Genomic DNA, 19,772 nt, shown 5'->3' with positions numbered 1-19,772 from the left:
CATACACACACATACACAGTGCCTTGAATAAGTATTCATAACCCTTGAAATTTTCCACATATTTAAAAACGTAAATGTATTTTTTGGAATTTTATGTGATAAGCCCCCTTTACTCTGATACTAACTAAAATCTAGTGGAACCAATTGCCTTCATAAGTCACCTTATTGGTAAATAGAGTACACCTGTGTGTAATTTAATCTCAGTATAAACACAGCTGTTCTGTGAAGCCCTCAGAAGGTTGTTAGAGAATCTTAGTGAACAAACAGCATCATGAAGACCAGGGAACACACCAGACAGGTCAGGGATAAAGTTTAAAGCAGGGTTAGGTTATAAAAAAAATATCCCAAGCTTTGAACGTCTCACGGAGCACTGTTCAATCCATCATCTGAAAATGGAAAGAGTATGGCACAACTGCAAATCTACCAAGACATGGGCGCCCACCTAAACTGACAGGCCGGGCAAGGAGAGCATTAACTAGATAAGCAGCCAAGCGGCCCACGGTAACTCTGGAGGAGCTGCAGAGATCCACAGCTCAGGTGGGAGAATCTGTCTACAGGACAACTATTAGTCGTGCATTCCACAAATCTGGCCTTTATGGAAGAGTGGCAAGAAGAAAGCCATTGTTGAAAGAAAGCAATACGAAGTCCAGTTTGTGAGAAGCCATGTGAGGGACACAGCAATTATGTGGAAGAAGGTGCAGATGAGACCAAAATTTTACTTTTTGGCCTAAAAGCAAAATGCTCTGTGTGGCAGAAAACTAACACTGCACATCACCCTGAGCACACCATCCCCACCATGAAACATGGTGGTGGAAGCATCATGTTGTGGGGATGCTTTTCCTCAGCAGGGACAGGCAAACTGGTCAGAGTTGATGGGAAGATGCAGAGGCGTAACTAAAATGTTCAGGGCCCCAGTGCAAGAAACCATGAAGGGCCCCTACCAGGGGCGTTGCTAGGTCTCCAAAACATCTCAGGCCCATAGCAGCGAAGTAAAGAAAACCATACACTTGAGCGGGCATACACATGTATATAATATACGTGTGTGTGTGTGTGTGTATATATATATATATATATATATATATATATATATGTAATATCGTTACATATCTGTAAACAAACTTTCTCTGAACTTTCGACCATCAAGAACGCGGTGACGTACAACACTATGACGAGCCGAGAAAATTAAGTTCAATGCTTCCGAGCATGCATCAAATTGTTTCCGAGCATGCGTAGGAATCTTGCATGTCGGAATTTGTACAGACGATCTGAACTTTTTCCGACCGAAAAATAGAGAACCTTCTCCCAATCTTTTGCTGTCTGGAATTCTGCCATAAAAAGTCAGATGGAGCATACACATGGTCAGAATTTATGACCAGAGGCTCACATCCGGCTTTTGCTGGCAGAATTTCTGATCGTGTGTATGGGGCTTTAGAGTCTGCAAAAGACTTGATACTGGGGCAGAGGTTCACCTTCCGGCAGGAAAAAGACCCTAAACATAGAGCCATAGCTACAATGGAATGGTTTAGGTCAAAGCATATTCATGTGTTAGAATGTCCCAGCCAAAGTCCAGACCTAAATCAAATTGAGAATCTGGGGCAAGACTTGAAAATTGCTGTTCACAGACGCTCTCCATGCAATCTGACAGAGCTTGAACTATTTTGCAAAGAAGAATGGGCAAAAATGTCACTCTAGATGTGCAAAGCTGGTAGAGGCATAACCAAAAAGACTTGCAGCTGTAATTGCAGGAAAAGGGGGTTCTACAAAGTATTGACATATTTATTTGTAAAAAATTCTTAATTTCCTTCCACTTCACAGTTATGTGCCACTTTTTTTTTCCAAGGCACTATATATATATATATATATATATATATATATATATATATATATATATATATATATTTATAATTATTTTTCTAAACATGATTGGTTTCATTTCAATATTTTTATTTCCCTTTTATTCTCAATGCTTGCAGACTTACAGCTTCAGATGCTTCACAAATGCGAAATGATGACCTTCCTAATGACTTACAGTCTTTGTCATGGCTGACTTCTGTGGATGTGCCCAGGTTACAACAGATGACCGGTAACAGGATGGAGTACAGTCTTTCTTCACAGAACTCGGTCATACAACAACCAGGTATATGGAGTGTCACAGTAGTAAAATCTGATCCGGCTGTGTTAAATGATGCCTGTTATGTGACCTGTTACTTTTTTTTATACGTAGGTCAGATGGCCAGCACAGTGCCCGGACAAATGATTCATATACCTGTCAGCTTGCAGCAAAGCATTCTTGGTCTTAATACCATGAGTTCACATGGATCAAGTGTAAGTGGTAATATGTTGCAACTGCATCATAGCAAATGTAATTTGTATGTACACAGTTATTTATATTTTATTCTTCATTAGATGAATCAATTCAATCTGAGTGGACATCTGTCTCCTAGTATTCAATCCCAGCAGCCTCTGTATCAGCCCCATTCTCAACAAATCTATGCACTGTCTCAGGCTCCTCAGCAGGTGAGTTGTTTTACTTGTAATAATTTATGATTGCCCCTTTAAACAGAATCTGTCTGGACTATAATGTGGAAGCTCTCACTGATGCTTTTGAAGTTGTATAGCATTGGTCTCCAAATTGTGGCCCGGGGGCCAGATGCGGCCCTTTGCTTGCCTATATTCAGCCCTATAGGTACTATTCCTGCCTCTGATAAAAGGCACTTTTCCACCCCCACAGACACCAGCAATGGGGCACCATTCCTCCCACAAATGCCATTGGCATTTACTCCCGGGGGATTTTCTACTCACACTGGCCACAGCCTAGCCCCCTCGAAGTCTAAAGGACAGTAAACTGGCCCATTGCTTTGAATGTTTGGAGACTCCTGGTGTATAGTCTTGCACTGTCATCTTTATCTGTGCTTCATTACACTTAAGGAATTTACTGACCCGGAATTAGCATATGTTTATTAGGTGTCCCAGCACCTGATAATGCATGTTTGATCCAGGTCAGTGACTCACCAAGAAGTGAAGCATGAATCAGGATGACAGCCCTGAGGTCTGCACACCCAAAAATAAATCAGCAATGGTAGCCCCAATATTTTAGTCCTGACAGCTACCATTTAATGAACTTTCAGACCCTTTGAAAGACCCCACTTCACCTATAGCCTGCACATTGCAGTCTTGACTTATTTCAGCACAGATCAGTTGAGAACTGGCTAATTATTTCCTGTCTGCCCATCTGGTATGTAGTTAATACCTTTTCTAAAATGACACGCTTTTGGGTAAAAAAAAGGTTCAAGTTTGTTTTCTGATGCATCATTATGCATTAAAGGGAATATTTAGACCCCTTTTGCACCACACCGCCCATAGCGTGGGCAGTAAAACGCAGCTATTTTTAGTGGCGTTTTTACCGACGGATTTGCAGTGCTAGCGGCCGAGAAAGGGTTAAAACCGCCGGTAATATGCCGCAATAGCGGCGTTTTGCCGGCGGTATTACAGCGCTGCCCCATTGATTTCAATGGGGAGCAGCGGTGGAGCAGCGGTAAACACACCGCTCCTTCACCACTCCAAAGAAGCTGCTGGCAGGACTTTTCCCTGACGTCCTGCCAGCGCACTGCTGTAGTGTGAAAGCCCTCGGGCTTTCACACTACAAACAATGGTGCAGCTTTTTTAGGACGGATTGCAGGTGCTATTTCTAACGCTATAGCGCCTGCAAAACGCCTGGTGTGAAAGGGGTCTTAAGGAAATGACAGCACATGTCAATCCTAGCAAATTTATAGGTGGCTTTGCTTACCAAGTTTAGTTAATTCTCTATATTATTTAGGTTTTAACTGCATACTTTATTTTATAAAGAACTTTAATATATCAATAATATGAAATTTATATTCGTCAAAGCTAACTTATTGTATACAATTTTTGCCATTTGTTCCTAGTGTTCTCCTGGGACAATGTTTAATAGCTCCTACAGGCCACAGCCGTATGCTCAGGCACGCCTGACAGCTCATGCTACACAGGATCTGCACCCTAAAAATTACCCAAAACCTATCTATTCATACAGGTACGTGAACTTCTCTTTGAAGGTTATTATGCATTGTCATAAGTTTGTACGTCATTGATGTGTTTTCTTATTGCTTCTTATTGCTTTTGTGTAACAGTTGCCTTATTGCAATGGCCTTAAAAAACAGCAAAACTGGCAGCCTGCCTGTGAGTGAAATCTACAGTTTCATGAAGGAGCACTTTCCATATTTTAAGGTATGGCAATCTAGCTGTGTAACAGTGGTTTGGTTTCAGACATTTGTTCATGTTTACTAATCAGTCTGTTGCTTAACCCTTTTATGGTAAGTCTATTGCTATAAAGTTACTTAGAACCCCCAAACATTATATCTTTTTTTAGCAGATACCCTAGAGCAGTGATGGCGAACCTATGGCACGCGTGCCACAGCCGGCACGCCAAGCCCTCTCTGTGGGCACGTGAGAGAATCCTGTACGGAGGTGTATTTCATGAACAGCTCCCCTCCCCATCGAACTAAATTTCCTACAAGTCTCTGGGGCAGGGGTGATGTGTCTAGGATGGGCGTGGATGAGATGAAGGGTTGCTCTGGGTTGGATGGCAGGTGGAACATGTGGTGGGGATTAAGCCAATGGGGGGCTGTGTCTAGGATGGGCGTGGACTGGATGAAGAGTCGCTCTGGGTTGGATGGCAGGCAGAACATGTGGTGGGGAAGATGCCCAATCACAGGCCGTTCTTGAGCCCAGGAACTGAGTCACAGAATCACTGGCATTATACTGGCATTATACAGGGAAGAAGTGTAGAGCTGCTGGGAGTTTGCATTTGACATGCAATGAACTGCACAGCATTGTGGAGTGAACTGCATTGGTAAAGCATTATTGCTACAGTTGTCCTTGAGTGTTTCCGTTCTGAAGGATGTTTCCTGGACATATAGGACTGTGAATATAGTCAGGAATGAGAGATTTTTCCAAGTAGTCTTCTGCTACAGCAATGCAGAGCAACCAGTACGTCTTCAGCTGGAGTAGAACTACAGATCTCAACATACCTTGGCAACCAAACAGTGCATAATGTGTGCCAGCAGGGCATGGGGGGACTGGAAGTTCTGCTGCAGCTGGAGAGTTGCTGGTTGCATGTCACCCCTGTAACAGGATTTCTTTATCATCCAGCCGGTGCTTCTACTGAACAACTAGTCATTTAAAGTGCACCTGCCGTGCAACTTGACTGTATTGAATATTAATATATAGTTAGTAGAATAGTGATCCTGGAATTTGATTGCACAATGCTAGCACAACTTCCAAAAAATTTAACTTTTGTCAAAATGTGTTCTAGTTTTAGATCTTCTTGTACAAAACACTATGACTACATAGTGAATGCACAACGGTTTCTGATGTGTCCCATGTTCACCCCCAGACATCACAGCACACGCTCATCAAGTTCTGTATATGTTGGCACTTTGAAATGAATACGTTGGTTTTGTGTTGCAGTTTGGGCACTCGGGCTCAAAAAGGTTCGCCATCACTGCCCTAGAGAATGAAATGGCGATTGTTGCAATTTTTTTTTGGTCACACGGTATTTGAGCAGCAGACTTTCAAACCAATTCATGGGTTTTCATGAATTAAAAAAAAAAAACAGTAAAGTTAGCCCAATTTTTTGTATAATATGAAAGATGATGTCACGCCGAGTAAATAGATACCTAACATGTCATGCTTTGAAATTGCGCACACTCGTGGAATGGCAGCAAACTACGGTACTTAAAAAGCTCCATAGGCAATGGTTTAAAAATTTCTACTGGTTACCAGTTAGTCCAGTGCTAGAATTATTGCTCTCACTCTAACAATCGCAGAAATACCTCACATGTGTGGTTTGAACACCGTTTACATATGTGGGCCTGACTTACATACTAAGTAATATACTAGAGATTAATACTAGAGATTTTTTAAAAGTGATATCATGACATCGCTTCCGGGTTACTAGATAGGAGACCCGATCGGAGACGATTCTGGCTTCATTCATGTCTTCGACCAGCCGGCGGACGTGACGGCTAGCTGCTCGAGCCTCCCAGTGGGGCAAGAGAGCCGCGGAAAGCGGTAGGAGGGGGCTTCCCCTCCCGCCCCTTAGGATAACAGCCTAGCGGCATTTTAGCCGCATTGGTTGTTATCACTAAAAAGCCAGCTGTACAAACGGTAGTTGGGGGATGCCTGCAGCTGCAGGCATTACACCGGTATATCCCCTTCATGCAGAGAATGCAAATTTGCATATGGTCAGCGTGAAGGGGTTATAGTGGTATTAAACCTCATTCGTGAAATCTGACCTGTGCATATATATATCTGTAGTGTTTGCTTATCTTTCTCCAAAGCCCGGAGTCCCGTGCCTTTCTTCTGCTTCATTCCTCTGTTATCAGCATGATAACTCATGACAATTTTACATTAAAAGCAGCTGGAAATTTGTGTCTGGGAGGGTGCTTAGAGATAGAGAAGCAGAGAGCTGGTCTATTCACACCAGAGCTCTGCAAGTTCTTCTTTCATCCGCCTATGCGGCGGGGGTGCCTTTTTTTACAATCATCACACACGCAGTGTAAGCCCAGACTCCCTTCCCATAGCTGAATGAGGAAACAACATTTCTAACTCAATGTGCACTTTCTAAACAGTGTAGAAAGCTGGGAGGATTTGTTTCATCTCTGTGTATCATCTGAGGCTATTCACTCAAAACCAAAGATATTTATTTTTGTGATTTTGTCAGACGGCGTGTATTTGATTTTTGCATGTATTTGATTTTGTCCCATTTCTACAAAAATCACACTATTTTATCAATATAATTTTTGTTACTTGTATTAAATTAAAAATGGTATAATGAAAGTGTTCACACAAGTATCTTTTAAAAACGGGAATTTCATTTCAATATGTAAATATCTGCATAACAACCAGTCAGTTTTTAAAGACAGTCATAGTATTTAATTTAAATAGGTTATTAGCAAGACTAAGTAGGTGATAGAGGCTTTAGTTTAAATTCCTGTACTTGGTTGGTTTAGAATATAACTTTTTTGAATGTTGCTATTTACAATGAATAAGTTACAGTTTTAACAACTATCTGTTGTACCTCATTTCAGACAGCCCCAGACGGCTGGAAAAACTCAGTTCGGCACAATCTGTCCCTTAACAAATGCTTTGAAAAGGTGGAGAACAAGCTGAGTGGATCCTCCCGCAAGGGATGCCTCTGGGCATTAAATCCAGCTAAAATTGACAAAATGGAAGAGGAGATGCAGAAGTGGAAGAGGAAAGATCTGCCAGCAATTCGTAGGAGTATGGCTAACCCAGGTGAGAAATTACAAAGCAGGTCAGTTGGATAGAATTGGTTTACTAAATTCTTATAATGTATTAGTGTAATGTAGTCAATCTGTATATACAGTAAAAAAATATGCCCCTTTCATTTTTTTTTTTTATCAGCTAAGTTCTGTAGTAAGAGTTAAAAAAAAAAAAAAAAAATGCCAGCAGCACATAGCAGAGTAGGACTGTAGCTGTAACATACAGGTTCTCCTGTGGTCCAACACACCCCCTGAACACTGCTCTAATTAACATGGCTCTGTTCTCTAAGGGCAGTGTTCGGGGGGGGTCAAAAAGCTGGGTTTTTGTGACCTTCATAGTTCTGTAAGCACACTAGCACAGGTTTTAACTCTCGCTGAAACACTTAGCCCAGCCTTTCTCAACCTTTTCAACACAGAGGAACCCTTGAAATAGTTCTCCGGTCTTGAGGAACCCCTGCGAAAAATGTATAAATCTACAACTCATGATACATTAGTGTGATGGTCAGTGGGAGGAATTGTCCTTACACTTGTGGTCATTGGGAAGAATTTTCTCCTTAAAGATAGCTAAAAAGATCAATGGTGTCAGTGGGAACTTATCTGAGACGCAGAAATTGCCCAATGCTAAAGGAACCACTAGCAACCTCTGGAGGAACCCTAGGGTGCCATGGAACCCTGGTTGAGAATCACGGACTTAGCAGATAAAAATAAAAAAGATATAAGAATGTTCAATTGAGCTTTAAATACAATATAATAGTGCACAGCATTATAGTGTGATGGCAAAGGATCTATTTGCAAACATGCATGTTCGCTTTGCGCAAATTTGCATGTTTGTTCCTATAGAGGGAGTATTCAGCATATATCCCCTGTGCCAGACTCTCTCAGTAGAAAACAAAAGCTGTTTTCGTTTGCAGTCAGACTACTAAAAAGTACAAATTAGTTTGTTTTAAAGTTTGTCTATGTAACCTGACAACAACGTTTTCCCTTGTTTGTAGATGAACTGGATAAACTGATTATGGACAGACCTGAAAACTGCAAAGCTCCATCTAAGCTGACAGCCTCAGAAACACCAACAATGACAAATGTTGGGAGCATTCCTGGAAGAGTGCCTATTACTCAGCTACAGCCCCAGCCAGTCATGACATTATCCTTACAGTCCATACCTTTACATCATCAAATTCAGACTCAAGCAAGAATAGCATCAAGTTCTCCTGCTCCAGCCCAAAGTCCTCCACTCCACATGCTACCACAGATGACACATAGCCCACTGCACCAGCACATAATAGGCAGAGGTTCATCTGACTTCCTCGGCTTTACCTCAGACGTGAACACAGAGGTGGACTCGCTTGATCCCAGCATCATGGATTTTGCTTTACAAGGTAGGATAACAGTGTGAAAAGATTGTAACGATAGACAGACATGTTATTACAATGACTTTAATAACATTTAAAGGAAATCTATATTCACTGCATACACTTCAGTTTTAGAACATCGAAAAAGTATGCATATTTATTCCTTCATCAGGAGAAATTCATATTTTGGGTAACTTTATTCTTGTATAGGAGAATTCAGTAAAGACACACAAAACAGGATAATGATGAAAGCAATAATGAAGCCCACGATGGCTGGGAAATGATGGCTACACCAGCAAAGGGGATATAAAGTCTTTCAACAAGCTGGTAAAGACAGTCTCATCGCAGCAGTGCTCAGACCAAAGTGAAATTTCTCAGCCATCATGGGCTTCTTTATTGCTTTTATCGTTTTTCTGTTTTGTATGTCTATACTGAATTTTCCTATATAACAAATAAAGTCACCCAAAATATAAATCCCGCCTCCCATATAAACCCCTTACCTACTCTTTCTACCAGATTTTTTTTGCCTATTAAGTCCAAGGGGGCCACCCCATCTGCATCTTCGATGCATGCTTTTTCCTGTATTTATAGGATGTTGGCAGTTTGATACACTTGATTCCCAATAATATATATGTTTTTCAGTTTTAGAACATCAGCATTGGAATAGCTTTACAAACAATATTTGTTTTTGACAATCCAATATAAGCAATTCCACCTCCTCTTAGCACAACTGTATTCAGAAGGCAGGCTCTTTGAATTCTGTGACACGGCCGTGCCAACTAATAGGGTATAATGAATACATGTCACAAAATTCATGGTAGTAAATGTGTGGGGATTTTCACAAAGTTCACAGTTTTATAGGAGGAGGCTAGAAATAATTGAAATCCAAAGTGGAAATGAATATATGATTTTACATTTTGACCATAGATACGCTTTAGTAATAGTCTGCTCTAATCTCTGATAAACTACCCTGCTATTGAGAAGGGGAAAACCTAATCAATCCACAGACTAATACGCTTTAAAGTGTGAGTTCCCCTTTACAGTGACCTTACACTGGGCCCTATCCCCCCCAGTCCAGCTGTGCCAGTGTCCCATGATCCCCCACTGTCAGGCACCGGGACGCCGATTCACCGGTCTGGTAATTTGAAATCCCCACGGCTTCATCTCCTATCCATACCTCTCAGCGTGTATGAACAAGAGGCATTCTAATTGGTCAGCACTGTCACCTGGACAGCACTGACCAATCAAAATCCATCTAGCGTGTCTTGTCAGTGCTACGAGGAGAGAAAGCCAGGAAGATTTAAAATCCCCAGACCAGTAAAACAGTGTCCCAGTGCTCGGCAACAGGGGATCGCAAGATACTGGTACAGCAGGACTGGGGGGGGGGGGGTCCAGTGTAAGGTCACCTTATGGATTTTCTGTAAAGGTGAACTTGCACTTTAAGCTTTTAAAAAAAAAATCTTTTCAGAAAAAGAAGCTGCCATCTAGACTCTGTTTGCAACTGCCATGGTGTTGATCAGTTATGACACCAGCCATTTTATGGTTTGATAGTTTGGTTGAGAGCACAAGCAAATGTGTCAGTTGGCAATCCCGACATGCCTTGAATGTAAATGTTTTTTGAAACTGTTAAATTGACGAATTTTACCCATAACAACTTACTTCTTGCTGGAGGCTGCCCCATTTTGCTGAAGCTCAGAGCCCCCAAACAGCAGTAAATCATAAAATGGAACTAAAACCATTGAAAAAACAGTTCCATTCCTGGAATGCTGGGATTGCTAACTGTCAGATTTGCTTGTGTCCTCAACAAATTGTCAAACCATTGAATGGCCAGTGCCCTAAGTGATCACATATGCAGCACCATGACAGTTGCAGTTTAAACAGAAGCAGCTTCCTTGGCTGTAAAGGATAGGAGGGTTTAAGTCTGCTATAAGGCTATCAGCATATCGACCTCTACAAACTCAGTAGTGCCTAAAAATTCCTTAAAATGGGAGAGCAACTGAGCATGTGCAGAGCGAGACAGCGTATTAATGGATTTTAAACAGTATAGGCACTTATTTTTTATGTTTTACATTACAGCTATTCCTGCAAAAGGGGCCAGCCTGAAGTGATCTAGCAGGACTTAATTTTCTGACTAAGGTTCCACTTTAAATCTGACTAATTGCTGTGAGGCAACAAAGTCAGTTGTTACTGAAGACACGTTCACACCATACGTGCATGAAAACTGTGCATATTTCACTTGCAGAGACATCAGATTACATGCATGTCTGTTATGCACAGATTGACATCCCATCCTGTGTCATCATTCTGTCCCCACCATCACTGTCCGCCATCCATTATTATTATTATACAGGATTTATATAGTGCCAACAGTTTGCGCAGCTCTTGTCCCCACCATCACTGTCCGCCATCCATGTCCCCACCATCCCTGTCCGCCATCCATGTCCCCACCATTCATGTCCTCACCATCACTGTCCGCCACCCATGTCCTCACCATCGCTGTCTGCCACCCATGTCCTCACCATCACTGTCCGCCACCCATGTCCCCACCATCACTGTCTGCCACCAATGTCCTCACCATCACTGTCTGCCACCCATGTCCTCACCATCACTGTCTGCCATCGTCCCCCTGATCACTGCCCTTCACACACCGCCATTGGGTTACCTGCATCTGTGCCTAGCATCTTTGTCCCCCTCACAGCATACCTCAGTTCTGTTCCCCGCTAGTGCCCTTCCAGAAACTTACATGAACAGCACTATCCCAGCCACAGGGGGAGAAGGCAGGCTCTATGCTCACAGAGAACTGCTCTGCATTTCCTCCCACTTCCTGTCATATGAGAGGCATGCAGACCGGTGCAGTCTGTTTTGTCTCCCTTCCAGTGCGGAGCAGTGAGGGAAAATGCAGACAGGCTGCATAATCCTGCACAGTTCTGCTCCCGACATTACACCTCCGTTTTGGTGTGAAAGGGCTCATAGGAAACTGATGTTTGCTGCAGATGGTGTAAATAAGCCCTTAGTGTGCTTTCACACCACACCTCCCATTGCGTCCGTGGTAAAACGCCGCTATTTTTAGCGGCGTTTTACCGCCGGATTTGCGGCGCATTTCGGCCGCTAGTGGATCGCTTTTACCCCTGCTAGCGGCCGCGAAAGGGTTAAAACCGCCGGGAATACGCCGCAATAGCGGCGTTTTGCCAGTGGTATTACAGCGCTGCCCCATTGATCTCAATGGGGAGCAGCGGTGGTGGAGCGGTAAACACACCGCTCCAAAGAAGCTGCTGGCAGGACTTTTTTCTGATGTCCTGCCAGCGCACCACTGTAGTGTGAAAGCCCTTAGGGCTTTCACACTACACACAATGATGCAGCTTCTTTAGGGTGGATTGCAGGCGCTATTTCTAACGCTATAGCGCCTGCAAAACGCCCTGGTGTGAAAGGGGTGTTAAAGTGGTTGTAAACCCTTCCATATACCCAGTGAAGTGACTGGCCCGGGTGCAGAAGGTTTTTTATTTGAATGCATTCTACGCATTAAGATAAAAAGCCTTCTGTATGAAGCTGCCCCCTTAATACTTACTGAGCCCCCTCTTGATCCAGTGATGTCCACGAGTGCCTCAGCTGTCCTGGACTCCCTCCTGATTGGCTGAGACACAGCAGTGGCGTCATTGGCTCCTGCTGCTGTCACTCAAAGTCAGTTAGCCAATGAGGACAGATAAGGGGTCAGGGCCAAACTGTGGCTCCATGTCTGAATGGATACAGGGAGCTGCAGCTCGGCTCAGGTGCCCCCATAGCAAACTGCACTCAACAGGAGGAAGGGGCCAGAAGAGCCAAAGAAGAACCCGAGAAGAGCAGGATCTGGGCTGCCCGGTGCAAAATCACTGCACAGAGCAGGTAAGTATAACATGTTTGTTATATTTATAGAAAAAAAACTAGACTTTACAATCACTTAATACTGGCCCCATTTGCAGGTAAAGCTATGTTAAACAATAAAAATAAGTGCCTATATGGTTTAAAATCCAGTAATACACTGCCCCCCCCCCTTCTCTGCACATGCTCAGTTGCTTTCGGCATTGTGCCTAAAATGTAGATACTGGTCTGCTGATAGCCTACAGATTTACTGCTGCTCAGGGGCTCTGGGCTTCAGCAAAATGGCAGCCTTCAGCAAGAAGAAACAGGAGCAATACTAGAGGCGATTTACTGCACACACTCATTTTAGTAGCATATTTATTAATGTTGAATGTATGTTCCTTGCTAAAGAACATTGTTTTTAATTGAGTTGTTATGGGTAAAGCTCAGCTTTAAGACACCTAAGATACTTAAAACAGAGCCCACAGCCCACATGTTATTAGTAATATATCAATACTTATATATTGTATTTTTCTTTTCAAGGTAACATATGGGAAGACATGAAGGATGAAAGCTTTAATCTGGACACACTAGCTGCATTTAGCAACTCCCCAATCCAGCTATCAGACTGTGACTTGGGGACCATTGGTCTGACACCAGTTTCTAGCAGCAGTGACCACTCCTTTACAGACTTTCATGTCACCAGCCTGTACACCACATATGCAAATTTGGACAATGTGACACCTTCCCAGTGTGTGGCAGGACAGGGCAATAAACCCATTGCATTGCTATAGGCCTACTGGTCTACTGCAGATTGCGCCGGAAGCAGAATGTGAGGAACTAATATGTGCATTCACTTATTTTCTGCACGTTGCAAGCGCTGCCTTTATTATCTGGCCATCAATGTACATTTTATTTGTATCTGTCTCTACCATTAATACGCCATTCGGAATCAAAGTGGGCAAGCAGTACAGGATTTCTGAGAAGCAGTTTATTTTCCTGGGATGTTTGCTACAATAAAATGTTTCTGGTGATCTGTGAAGATGACTGTGGATATCCAGTGTTCTGGTATGAAAATGCAAGCTGCACTGAACTCGGTATGGTTAATTGTTGCCAATAGAATAGAGATAAATGTGACTTCAATAGCACTCAAAATGGTATGATTTTTAAAATTTAGTTTTCTGTCAAAGAGCCAATAGAGCAAGTTGCAGAGCAGTTGTGATTCCTGTCTGACAATGTACAATTTGATACATTGTAACTCCATTTCACCTGATACAATAATAATAATTACTGTATATTTGTCCAGTTTTACTATTTAGGGGTGTTTTGTGCTAGTAAGGTTGTCATTTCTACTGGAAAGAGCATAACACTTGATTTGTTCCCACCAAGCAAGAGGAATTCCTAGGAAACGCATGGAGCAAATTATGGGAAAGGGCAGCATGCACCACTGTAATAATGTGTTCTTAGTCCATGTCTGTAGGAAATCAAAATCAGTTGCCAGAATTGAAGAAAAACTCATTTATGAGAAAGCATTGCTCCAAAATGAGGTTTCAAACACTCGTTACTTTTATTTCCAAATTCAGGTGTATGTAGTAGAAGGTTTTTTTTGCAGTTTGTGCTCCCACTAGGTAAATTCTATATTCTATAATTCTCCCAACCTCTCTATTGGATTGTGACCAGAACAAGAATCAAGGGGAAAACTTCCAATAGGGGCACTAGTTCTGGGCACCCTGGTGACAAGGGATTCCCTCATTTTGGAAGAATTTCCTCTCATTTCCTGTTTTGGCTATGGCACGGAAAGAGAAATTTCCCCAGTGGGGCACAGATGCCATAACAAACTGACATGGTTTATATCCCTCCCTTACTCTATCCAAAATTTTTAAAAGAAAAATGTGCCTTTAGTTCTACTTTAAATAGAAAAAACTAAAGTGGTTGTAAACCTTTACATACAGTGCCTTGAAAAAGTATTCATACCCCTTGAAATTTTCCACTTTTTGTCATGTTACACCCAAAAACGTAAATGTATTTTATTGAGATTTTATGTGATAGACCATCACAAAGTGACACATAATTTTGAAGTGGAAGGAAAATGATAAATGGTTTTCAATTTTTTTTACAAATAAATATGTGAAAAGCATGGCGTGCATTTGTCTTCAGCCCCCTTTACTTTGATACCCCTAACTAAAATCTAGTAGAACCAATTGCTTTCAGAAGTCTAATTAGTAAATAAAATCCACCTGCATGTAATTTAATCTCAATATAAGATACAGCTGTTATGTGAAGCCCTTAGAGGTTTGCTAAATAACCTTAGTGAACAAACAGCATCATGAACATCATGAAGGCCAAGAACACATTACACAGGTCAAGGATAAAGTTGTAGAGAAGTTTAAAGCAGTGTTTGGCTCTAAAAAAATATGCCAAGCTTTGAACATCGCACGGAGCACTGTTCAATCCATCATCCGAAAATGGGAGTATGGCACAACTGCAAATCTACCAAGACATGGCCATCCACCTAAACTGACAGGCCAGGCAAGCAGAGCATTCATCAGAGAAGCAGGCAAGAGTCCCATGGTAACTCTGGAGGAGCTGCAGAGATCCACATTTCAGGTGGGAGAATCTGTCCACAGGAAAACTATTAGTTGTGCACTCCACAAATCTGGCCTTTATGTAAGAGTGGCAAGAAGAAAACAAACATGTGGAACAAGGGGCTCTGGTCAGATGAGACCAAAATTGAACTTTTGGCATAAAAAACAAAATGCTAAGTGTGGCGAAAAACTAACACTGCACATCACCCTGGACACACCATCCCCACTGTGAAACATGGAGATGCAGCATCATGTTGTGGGGATGCTTTTCTTCAGCAGGGACAGGGAAACTGGTCAGAGTTGATGGGAAGATGGATGGAGCCAAATGCAGGGCAATCTTATAAGAAAGTCTGCAAAAGACTTGAGACTGAGGCGGAGGGTCACCTTCCAGCAGGACAACGACCCTAAACATACAGCCAGAGCTTCAATGGATTGGTTTAGATCAAAGCATATTCATGAAAATGGCCCAGTCAAAGTCCAGACCTAAATCCAATTAAGAATCTGTGGCAAGACTTGAAAATTTTGTTCACAGACCCTCTCCATCCAATTCCAATCCATCCAATCTATTTTGCAAAGAAGAATAGGCAAAGAAAATTCACTCTCTATACATGCAAAGCTGGTAGAGACATACCCTAAAAGATTTGCAGCTGTAATTGCAGCGAAAGGTGGTTCTACAAAGTATTGACTCAGGGGGCTGAATACAAATGCACACCACACTTTTCACATCTTTATTTGTAGAAAACATTTGAAAAACATTTATCATTTTCCTTCCACTTAATAATTATTTGCCATTTTGTGTTGGTCTATCTCATAAAATCCCAATAAAATACATTTACGTTTTTGGTTGTAAGATGACAAAATGTGGAAAACGTCAAGGAGTATGAATAATTTTTCAAGGCAATGTATACCGAGTGAAGTGGCTGGCCACAAGTGATACACAGAGATGAGACGAATCATCCTTCATAGGTTGTACCTGTTTATCTGCAGTCTTCTCTTCTCCAGATCCACTCACCTACACTGATCAAAGGTTATTTTTCAGCAGTAGAAGGCAGGGGGCAGGGAACTGACATCACACATTGCATAGCTAAAGCACACAGCTTCAATTTAATCTGACAGCTAAATGGAGGGAACGGACCCACCCCCTCTACACAGAATCAAGGGGAAACATACACAACTGAGGCTGTCAGTCCTTTACTGTGTACTGCAGGGAGGTGAGGCCATTGCCCAGGATGCTGTGGAGTCGGCATAAACTGTTATGAGTGACTCATGCAGATAGCAAAGGGAGGAGACAGCACAGAGAACTGATACTTGGTGCTTTAGATTTGATCAGTTATATTCAGATAGGAGGATTTAGTTCCACTTTAAGCCTTGAAATGCAAAAAGAGCACGTTTTTTTTTTTTTTTTTTAAATCTGACCATTAAACACATGTATGCATTATCATTAAATGTTACGTTTTAAATTTTCATTACATAATTCGTGGTCATTGGTAAAACACCAAAGCCTTGAGCCATAGATTAATAACAGCCATTTAACTACAAACCATGCAGAGAATTCATGTTTACAGTCATGAATAGAATTACCTCACAATGTCCTCAGACAGTATTGTGGTGTATTTTACTAACCTGCTACACAGGTAATAAGTGATGAAAGCAAAGTCATTAAAGGGAAGAGCATTATAAAACATGCATAGCTACTTTTAAAAGACTGAGAAGCGCAGTCTATCATTTTTTTTTAAATGAAATACAAACCTGGTGATTTTTATAAATTACATTTAATATTAAGCAAATGAAGGATCCATATTTTAATATTTCAGCCAAGGAGTATATCTGTAATAAAGGCTAGCTATGTCTGTTTAAACATGAACTCCAGGTAAACAGCTAAATACACAGTTGAAAATCATATATGTGAATTATTTTGACAGCCACGAGATTCACCATTCACCCAGTCTTGTGAATCATATGCAAATGCTAAGATGCAAAGCAAGGGAAATGAATACCCTATTTCCTTGTGTAGCTTCCAGTGTCACCTTTCCCATTCCAACCTGCTTGTTGGACAGGAGATCAGCATCATCATCTCTGTCCAGTGAGTAGGCAGCTGAAACAAGAAGCTGAACCAGGAATTCACAGTGTGGCAAAGGTTTTTGGCCCAAAGAAATACCTAAAAATAACAAAATAATATACATACAATATATTTAAATCAGTTGTGTATCAATCAGTTTGCTTAGAGTTGTGATTTCATGTTCTTTATAAGGCTGTGTTCACATATATGTGACTTGGATGTGGGGGTTTCTCCGCATCCAATTTGCATAACAGGCGAGTGTGACCGGCTCTCAGTGGAGAGCGACTCACATTTAAAAAGGGTCCTGTGCGTGTTTGGACCCAATTCAGGTGCTAATTCAGGCAAAAATTCAGACCTGAATTATATTAAACAGTGAACAGACACACACCGGACCCCAGGCACGAACCCGGCCTTATACCGTGACTTGTTCTGTATCATTGTTCAAATCACTATACATTGCTTAATTACCAACTGTTCCTCAGCCTCATTTGTAGGTTAGTAGTGTAGGATGCATTTTTTTTACATTATGTTTTTTATATGTAATAATATTGTATTAGGCAGTATTATCTGTAAATTTATTTATATTTATTATTTTAAACAGACGTCTGTAAATTAAGCGGTTAATTATTTTTGTTACTTGTCTCTTCAGTTCTTTGTTTAGTAAAGACCTCATTTAAAACTGGGAATGTTTTTTTTTTATTCACTTTTTGACTAATAACATATTTCACACAGGGGTACGTTTTATAACTACTATTTGGGCTGGCAACAATGTGAAAACAAAGAAGAGCTTGGCTATGTAGCCAGGTAAAATAAAGCCCGGACAGGCCTACAGAACCTGCTGCCTCCACCAGAATATGGGGGCCTAAAATAATTTTTTAGTGGTACAGTAAGGGACACAAGATCCATAGTCATTAGGTGAAAATAGAAGGCCTATTGGGCAGTGGCAAAAAAAAAAAGTGACGGGAACAACCCCTATAAAACCCTCCCAGTCAGCTTCTATTTTTTGCTAGTGCCCTAAGGTGGTGGACCTCCTCTTTACTGAAATAAGCTTACCTTCTTCATATGGAGGTTTTTATTTTGATGAGGATAATTCTTCTGCCAACCTGACTCTTCTATCAAGATTTCTGCTGGACCATAGCCATTGTGACTCCTACTGCAGCTTCCAAATCAATTGACTGTAGCTTCTGGTCAGAGCCTTGGGGGATTGTCACCAGACTCCACCGGATTGAAGAAGCAGGACTAGCCTGCTGGCAGTGCAACATGTGAAGTTTACCAGGGGGTGCTTTACAGGTCCAGGGCCTGCCAGCAGCAGAGCTGTGTGTCTGAAGACCCCTGCGGGGTTATGCCCATCGTGAAGGGCAAAGAAAGGATAGGGTACATCCTCCTGTTAACCCTGCCTGCAGAAGATTTAGCACTGAGTACAGGGCAGAAACCCTATTTAAATGATCAGGTCCAGGGTGGCTTTTTATCTCCTAGACCCCCTTCAGATGTGTGGTTGCTAGCCCACCTTTTCTGGTGGTTGTGGCTGGCATTTTATATTTTGACATATTTTCTTTGCAGAGCTATAACCTCTGCATGGAGGGTCTCAGAGTTAGTGGCCCTAATGTACAAGAACAATATTGCCTTGAAGCCTAAAGGGAACTCTTCTTTCCACCTCAGCCATGACACTGTCCTTCTTTCCTGATATCTTGCTCCAAAACAGCGACATGGTATGTGCTGCAGGAGGACTGTTCAGCTACTGACTCTTTTAGGCAATTGGATTTACATTTTATACTTCCTAGGGGTTCCTGTAGGGGTCATGTATGGGGGTCCGATTAGTAACGTTTTCTTTCAGCAGGTCCAAATCGCATATTTGTGCAAAGACTCCTTTACATCACAGCCCCCTTTAGATCACAATCCCATCCTTACATCAGTGTCCTCAGTCCCCCACTTCATTTCACAGTTTTCCCTTCAGTGTATTGAATCCCCTTTTATTCACAGCAGTGTCCTTCTCCCCACAGTACTGTCCCCTGCCCCCTTCCCACCACATCCCCCTCCTTAAACACACACAGCACTGCCCTCTCACCCCCCAGTAGTGTGCTCTACCAATTCACATGGTACTGACCTCCTTAACATCACTCCCTGAATCCTTGAGAAAGTGCGTCGGTAACATACTCCTCCATGGCTTTGTCCCCCAAGACAGACAAAGGGTAAACCCGGCATGGATGGGGTATGGCACCAGGTTGAAGCCAATTGCGCAATCATATGACCAGTGTGGAGGCAAACTACCGGCTTGACCTTTGTCAAAGACATCACTGCGGCAGGGAGGAGAGTAAAGAGGTGCACTAGGCCTTACCCACTTCCTGAAAACATGTTTTTCTGCATTGTGGCGACCAGGAAAGAACCTCAGCGCAAAGCCAATGAAAAGAGGGATCATGCCTCTGTAACCAAGGATAACCAATAACCACCGGGAAATCTCATGGTGAAGAGCTCCTACAGCCATGGTCAAGGGAGCAGTCTCATGAGTCACATGGGCATCTCTCATCAATAGCCTCAATGGCAAGTGGAGTGGCACGAAGCTGCAGCGGAATTGAGTGCTTAGACATAAAGGCACCATCAATGAACAGGCCTGCAACCTCAGTCGATTAGAGCCTGTATCTCG

General features: G+C 42.2%; 1 protein-coding gene across 1 annotated transcript in view; it reads left to right on the top strand.

The window, feature by feature from the left end:
* FOXN4 (forkhead box N4) overlaps nucleotides 1-17,813 on the top strand; it is a 39,128-nt gene extending 21,315 nt beyond the window's left edge. Inside the window, exons 3-10 of the mRNA XM_077461315.1 lie at nucleotides 1,974-2,137; nucleotides 2,225-2,325; nucleotides 2,407-2,517; nucleotides 3,927-4,051; nucleotides 4,149-4,245; nucleotides 7,110-7,317; nucleotides 8,297-8,680; nucleotides 13,031-17,813. Of these exons, the coding sequence (XP_077317441.1) occupies nucleotides 1,974-2,137; nucleotides 2,225-2,325; nucleotides 2,407-2,517; nucleotides 3,927-4,051; nucleotides 4,149-4,245; nucleotides 7,110-7,317; nucleotides 8,297-8,680; nucleotides 13,031-13,281 (1,441 nt within the window). The 3' untranslated portion in view covers nucleotides 13,282-17,813. The remainder of the gene's footprint in view (nucleotides 1-1,973; nucleotides 2,138-2,224; nucleotides 2,326-2,406; nucleotides 2,518-3,926; nucleotides 4,052-4,148; nucleotides 4,246-7,109; nucleotides 7,318-8,296; nucleotides 8,681-13,030) is intronic.
* Nucleotides 17,814-19,772: the final 1,959 nt, after the last annotated feature.

Source organism: Lithobates pipiens, unplaced genomic scaffold (assembly GCF_037356315.1).
Source record: "Lithobates pipiens isolate NorthernLeopardFrog02 unplaced genomic scaffold, aLitPip1_a1.2 Scaffold_3, whole genome shotgun sequence".
Classification (NCBI taxonomy): domain Eukaryota; kingdom Metazoa; phylum Chordata; class Amphibia; order Anura; family Ranidae; genus Lithobates; species Lithobates pipiens.
The sequence above is the reverse complement of the archived record's forward strand: the minus strand, read 5'-3'. Positions and strand labels throughout refer to the sequence as shown.